The following is a 7,631-nucleotide window of genomic DNA, read 5'->3' on the forward strand; positions in this document are numbered from 1 at the left end:
CAGAAAGTTAATTGGCTTTTTATTGATTCATTTCTACTGTTTGTCGGACAAAACATCACCTTTTTTCACTTTCTGCTGACATTTTATGATTAAATCAGGAAAATTATCAGCAGAAAAATCAACAATGAAATATCGTGATTGTTTGCATGACAAAATCTAGTTGTTGTTTTTTTGCCGTTTTCAGCAAAAATAAGTTGTAAGTGCTAGCATTAATAGCTGGTTAATATGGGTTTTGCAATAAAAATCTCAAGGAGTAACCTACATTTTGCTCTTCACTATTCAAGCTAGCCGGTAGGCTAAAAGTAAAATGCTGCTGGAAAGCAATTTAGCGACACAGCAGCAGCCGGATGAAAACATCAAACTGCACCGGACTGGTGCTCCAGCGTGAAGATTGGTCATTTGAATTGTCATGTCTGCTCATGAAAGGCTTCACTGAAACCTAAAAGTTGGGAGTATATGCGAAATTAATTCACAAGATACTTTTATCTCAATTTTATTTTACTTTTCAACGTGGCGCACTGACGGTATTAATAAACCCATTTTATAAAATGAAATTTACTACATTATTTTTCAAATATATTATTATTTAAACAAGGGAATATATTGTACTCCAATCACACAAACAAAGTTCGTCATCAAACTTATTATCCTACGAATCCATATCACAGTTTTGCTTATTTTTTTAGGCCCAGTAAACAGCCTGGGCGCAGTACCTTTAGCAAACAGAAGGCACATGCACACCGATATGAAGTCACGTGCACACACACACAATTCATCAACTCATGCTCTCCGTGTCTGAGCCCACAGCACGGAGCTGGGCCGAGCAGCTATTGTGTCCCTGGTAGAATTAACTATTGATTTTCTCCTCAGCATTATCAACGCTGTTCCGACAACAAAACAGCGAGGAAACACTTGCACGCATGGGCATCCACATGCACACACACACATGCACGGAACCTAGATTTAGTTCAGTGCGAGATGTGCTTTGTAGGAGGCAGCAAAGCCCCGCGGGGAAAAGCACGAGTCAAATATGAACACGCTACTGTAATAAGCACACGCTAACAAATACGCAAGCAATGATGCATGCAAATCATCAAACGTTCAAAGCAAACTGGACCAAATGTTTTGAGTCTCATCACACATGCATTGGGATAAACGTGAGACACGTGAGACATGTTGAATGCATTGCTTGTGCAATCAGAACGGAACCTTTGTGAACATCCGTAGGCCGACATTCTTCAAAAAATGCCGGCGCTGACAATCATTCGGATGACGAATGGTCATTTTGATATCACAGTACTTGCACCATGTGGCTGCATTTTACATTCCACATGGAGCACGGATATTTTGTTCCCTTCCAAAAGTATATTGTTCGTGCACTTTATTTTCTTAAATCAGCAGGCATCACTTAGCTGCAAGCCTGCGTCCTGACATACTTCTGCCCCACACTGTGACAAGTGTCACGAAAAAAAAACCAACCCGAGTAAGATTCAAAATGTCAACGTCAGTGCCACCGAGTCCCTCTCTCTCTTTTCTTCTGCTCCAGCTTTGTGTCTTTTCTCATTGACAGGAAGGATACAGCACCGTTCCAACTTAGCACCTGGCTCATTTTAGCTCCCAGAGGATTCCTCTAAAGACACCGACACACACACACACACACACACACAGACACACACACAGACACCTTTTGGTGTTCATGTCATCTGTGTCTTTGGCACAATGTCATCGATTAATTCTTAGCTGCCTTCAAGTCAATGAGAACTTCGCAAACACGGTCTGACGGAACGCCACGAACATACGAGTGCTGTAATGAGACTAATCTCATATATCCAATCTGCCGAAATGAGATTACTTTTTTAGTGCAAGCAGACACACACGCATCCGAGTGCCAGGTTGAGTGAGTCGAGTTAGAAAAAACAAGAAAGACTTTTATTTCACGTGGGAGGCCTGAAGAATGCCTGAAGAAAGATGAGCAATAAAATGTAAAAGTAAATCAATTAAAGATGTGTCACAACAACAAAAAACACAAGGACGCCGCTATGTTATCGTTCCCTTTTTCTTTTAGTTTAGTTTACAAAGATTTAGATCAAAGACTCAATGTTCAGGTGCAGCCAACAGGCAGATCATATTGGTTTGGTGATTTGTTGGTGATATTATCGGCAGACACACAACATGACATCATTTTTTTTTTTTTTTTTATTGTGACCAAGACACATGCTATACTGAACATTTCCCCCGTTTCTACACTGTGGAATACGCTGTTTCTAAATCCTGCACATCCTGCAGCTCTGAAACTATTAGTGATGGATTTGTTGATTGACAGAAGAAAAAAGAATGCCGAACATTACGGCGCAGTGGTGGAATTAAGATACGTGCAATACCTACTGTAGTTCAGTACAATTTTGAGGTACTTGAGTATTCACATTTCACATTCATTTAACAACCTTAGTTGCTGGTATTTACAAAAGCGATGATGAACAACATCTTAAATGCAGCATTTTTAATTGTAATGGAGTATTTCTCCTCTCTGGTATTGATTTGTTACTTGAGTAAAGGATCTGAATACTTCTTTCACCGCTGACAACAAATAACTGTGTAATGTTTGTCTGTATTCATTAACACCACTCTAAAATACAGCACTTGTATATCCATAATCTGCATTCATCTGCATGTTTTAATCGACACTAACCCGTTATTACAGCACAGAAACAACTACACTAAAACTCTTGTGCCTCCTTTCAATTTTCCAGATTTCTTTTTCTCCCGTCCTTCCTTCCCTCCTTCCCTTTCCTCATATTTTCAAGAAAACATTCATTAAATCTACTGCATTTGGGTCCCAGGCAGAATAAAGTCGTAGCGCTTTCCCTCTGGTGTTTAAATCCGTTCAGCTAAGCTCGGCTGCTTTCACATTAACATAGCAGACTGAGATCAACATATTTTAGAAACATTATGACATCAGAATGAATTTACTCCATAAAAAAAAACAAAAGTTGATTTCTCTGATGGGCAGAAAAAGCTACTCTGGGTTCACGTCACATTCACTGCGATACCTCTGGTGCCTTCCCATCACATTCAGTCTGGCTTGGTTAAATCCACATTAGCATAAACGTATAAACACATCTGTAGTTGCTCTTTGGAGACCTTTTATCGAAAAATTAACTCTTTTTTTAAAAACATTTTCAGCTTAGATCCTCGCAAAGAATACACCTGTCACAGGATCGGGCTGCACCTTTGAGTACGCACAAAGTGCGATAAACATCAGCGGGTAAATCAATCCATTTCTCTCTCCCTTCCTGATGTTTTCTTTTTCTGAAGATGCCGTATGAGCTTTCTGCAGGACAGCGATATTATGAATAAGTCACATTTCTCAGTTTGTTGACAGTCGTTGTCTGGATTCATTCCACACTGGTGTCTCCAGTGAGTTCACTTCATATCCATTCATGCAAAGCAGGGCTGCTGACATTCACATTAATACACACAGAACTAAAACAAGTCAACTTTTCTGGCAACTTCGCAGAACTTTCGAAATTTTCATCCACACATTCTTGACATATTACCATCTTTCATCGGTGGAGTTGTTCGGCTTGGCTCTATAGAGCAGGCCTATTCAATTAGTGCCCGTGGTTCGCGATTTGGTGGTTGATTGTCGAATATTTTTGCAGGTTGGGCGGTGCAGATTGGCTCTCAGTAATGGGTCGGTGCTGATAATTAAAAAGAAAACATACTAAGATATAGTGTGTGGATGTAGCTAGCGAGTTAGCGCTTCCATCCCATCGCTGTTCAGTCTCAAATGCGCAGTACCGATCGGGCAACATGTAGCCTACGGGTCACCATCACTACCATCACATTTAGATTCAATATTGATTGATTGGTGCACAAATAGCCCTGCTGACTTCATACCGGTGAGAAGAGCACGGACACAGAAAATCTATTTTGTAAACCAGACAAAAGCTTCAGAAAACATTGTGTTCATGTGGCATTCCAGCACTCAAGGACAGTGAAACATCAATTCAAGTATCACAACTGCAGTCGGTTTGTTGTCCGTTGATTGATAAGCAATAACTCGACAGACTGCTTCGGCGTTATCCCAGTTCATCCGTCAGTCCGCCGACAAAGACAATCTCTTTGCCCGACTCTCCTGCGAGGTTGCTTGAATATTTTTGTTATGATGCTTCAAACAAATGCGTCACGTTTCCATCCGTCTCCTCAAACCAGCATAAAATCAACAACCTTTTCTTTTTCTGTTTCTAAAGCTTCCGTTGTTTGTGTTTCCCTCACTGCTCCATCTCGCTGCTTCAACCTCATCTCCTCCCTCATTTCCGCCCTCCTCCTCCTCCTCCTCCTCCTCCTCCTCCTCCTCCTCTTCTCTTTCTGATTATCTCCTGGCGTCTCTCTGAGCTCCGTCGCTGATAGAGAGCACGCCTGGCTGACACGCCTGGTAATGAGGCTCCTAATGCTGATGGCCTCTCACGCCCTCTTCCCCACACACACACACACACACAGAGTATACTTGAAGCACACCTCCTGCTGGCAGCCTGTACCCCTCCCCCTCCCCTCCACCCCTCTGCAGGAGGTCTGAAGCCCTCCTGGGTTAAACAGTAGCTGGAGATGTTTTGAAGAGGATAAGTAGAAAAAAGCATGACGAGCGCTAAATTTGTCTCATCTTTCAAGCAACAGTCACCGACGCCAAGCCCTCGCTCTGCAGACACACACCTGCAAACAAACCCTGCGCTCATATGTTCAAACAGCTTCCCAACCGGCTTCATGTATTCTACAGCGTTTTTGTAATAAGGAATGAATATTTTGACTTAATCTCTCACAACCTCACAAACGCAAGTAAAAGAGCGGCAAGCTCCTCTCAAGTGCATTTCATGACTTCATTTGATCTTTAAAAAGGGTTTGTTCACCTAAATGACAGCCCTGCGGGTGTGCAGGCTGATTGACGTGGTTTTATTTCTTTGGGTTTTGAGAGATTCAGCTGAGATTGCTGCCTGCACAGCTATGAAGTGGATATATGAACTGAATTTAGTTTGTGGTGCTCAAAACATTAAAAATAGTATTTTATAAATTCAAAATCAATGTGATGTGTCCAGAGACAGCATCATCTGTGTCTCTGGATAATCCACAGCACACACAATGTAACACTCAATACTTTGAACACTTACAAAATCCACTTTGACTGTGAACAGAATTGGATAACTTATCTGCGTGGCTATAGATCCTACTAGAGATTTAAAGAGAGAACAAAAAAAGGAAAGGAAAATGTCTATTCATAATTTGGGTGAATAACCTTCGAGTCATGTTGCGATTGATTGTTAGCTTTCTTAGAGGAACACACAGAGGCCAGCCTGTCGGTCAGCCAACCAGGAGAACACTGATAGAAACACGACGTACTTCTAAAAGGAAATATCAAATGACAATCTGAACTTCGTATTATTTGGAAAGTGACCCCTGGGCCAACTGCACAAAATCCAAAAGCAATATGGCACACTGTCAGAAGAAAAAAGATATATTCTTTCACAAACTGAATCTTGTAAATCATCTTGATTTTTACCAATGGAACAGAGACACGTGGCCTATTCAATAGCATACATATCATTGGCTTTGGAAACACTGTTCTTCGAACTTCCATGCCAGTAAAGCTCCGTTGTACTGCAGTAGAAGTGTACAGTCTACATTACGAGTGACTAATGCACTGTCTGGAACCATGTGAAAAGTTGAAAACAAGACCCCCTCTGGGGAGGAAATATATCCTTGGAGACGATGACGTGCAGAGCACACTGGGTGATGATAAACTCTGTTTGCAAAGCCGTAACTGCAAAAGGGCAAAATCCAAATGGCATATCCGTGTGCTATTAGTATACATACCGGTACTTGAGCTATGTCAAGGTCTATCATGTTGACTTGATTTATGGGTCTGAAAATAACAACAATTCCAACTAAGGCGTCTGACCACTGATGATTTATGCTGTTTCTCAATGTTCTCAGGTCACATAAATGAATGAATGAATGAATTGTATTTATATAGCGCTTTTCACAGACATAACATCACAAAGTGCTTAACAGAGCAGACATTTAAAAGCATAAAAAACACAATGTGACCCTAGGGTCAATAAATTACATACACAGAGACAAATAAAAATAAAAAATTATAAAAAATAAAATAAAAATGTAAAACATATTTTAAGAGCAGGTCTAGGACATGGGTTTACTTTTACACAAACGCCAGCCTAAACAGGTGGGTTTTTAGCTGGCTTTTAAAAGTCTCCACAGTATCTGCGAGGCGCAGAGTTGCAGGCAGAGCATTCCAGAGCCTCGGGGCCACTGCCTCAAAGGCTCGGTCACCACGGCTCTTAAATCGTGTGCGTGGGACTGACAGAAGACCGAGAGCGTTTGACCTGAGAGTGCGGGCGGGTGAATAGGGGCGAAGTAGATCAGCTACATAAGCCGGAGCCTGACCGTGAAGTGCTCTGTAAGTGATGGTGAGAATTTTAAAGTGTATCCGAGATGCTACAGGAAGCCAGTGGAGAGATCGGAGTACGGGGGTGATGTGAGACCGTCGATTTGTCCTGGTGAGTAATCTGGCGGCAGCATTTTGGATGACCTGCAGACGGTTAAGGGCAGATGCACTGAGTGATGTGAAAAGTGAGTTGCAGTCGTCAATGCGTGAAGAGATAAATGTGTGTATGATCATTTCTAATTCATGTGTTGATACTACAGATCTCAGTTTGCTGATATTTCTTAGATGGAAGAAACATGACCTGGACAGCTGCTTAACATGAGGGTCAAACACCATAAACACCACAAACAACTGTCAACTAACTTACAAGCAAGCAGGTGTTTGGCTCTTGCGTGTTTGTTTTAATTAGGGGTTAACACGGTGTATGTCATTGAAGGGTTTTCCATATGATTTGCCCTCTTCTGTTAATGATAAACAACCCACCAGCAAAGAGTTTTCATCTGCGGAATTAATGAGGAGGTTCTCCTGCTTACTATAAACTGATGTGAGCACGTGTGAAGTCTCTTTCGTGGTCACACGTGACACTTTTCACTTGACTGATTAGCTTATTAAGGGAAATGAGCAGCAACCCCTGAGTGAGTGACCCCCGAGTTCATTTGGGTCTCGTTCTGCGGTAAATGGCTCACGCGGTGCCGAGTATCGGTGTATCGATCGTCAGTCTTATCTAGCAGTCTCGTGGGGACTCACCTCTCTGCTGGGCATGGCTGCATTGCCATAGCAACGCGGTCAGAAGCACGAGCCGGAGTCGCTTCATTTCGTCCCGTGTTGAAGTTTGATATCGTACCGCGCGCGCTGCGGAGTCAGAGCTGAGGTCCTCTCGCGCAGCTAGCTGTGTTGCGTTTAAAGTCAGAGGAAAGTTTCACAGAAGTTGTCCCAAACTCTCTCTCTCTCTCTCTCTCTCCCTCTCTCTCTCTCTCTCTCTCTCTCTCTCCCTCTCTCTCACACACACACTCTCTCTCCACTCCTCTTCTTCTCGTTTCTCTTTATAGATAGATAGATAGATAGACAGATAGATAGATAGATAGATAGATAGATAGATAGATAGATAGATAGATAGATAGATAGATAGATAGATAGATGATAGATAGATAGATAGATAGATAGATAGATA

The 7,631-nt window shown here is 42.0% G+C and overlaps 1 protein-coding gene across 6 annotated transcripts in view; it reads right to left on the reverse strand.

Annotated features, from left to right (window-relative positions):
* Nucleotides 1–7,289, reverse strand: part of lama2 (laminin, alpha 2) — a 156,051-nt gene extending 148,762 nt beyond the window's left edge. For all 6 annotated transcript variants that reach the window (XM_079290918.1, XM_079290917.1, XM_079290916.1 and 3 more), the window contains exon 1: nucleotides 7,208–7,289. In XM_079290918.1, coding sequence (XP_079147044.1) covers nucleotides 7,208–7,274 — 67 coding nt within the window. In that variant the 5' untranslated portion in view covers nucleotides 7,275–7,289. The remainder of the gene's footprint in view (nucleotides 1–7,207) is intronic.
* Between the last annotated feature and the right edge of the window lie 342 nt (nucleotides 7,290–7,631).

The sequence above is a fragment of the Melanostigma gelatinosum genome (assembly GCF_949748355.1).
Source record: "Melanostigma gelatinosum genome assembly, chromosome: 19".
NCBI classification, from domain to species: domain Eukaryota; kingdom Metazoa; phylum Chordata; class Actinopteri; order Perciformes; family Zoarcidae; genus Melanostigma; species Melanostigma gelatinosum.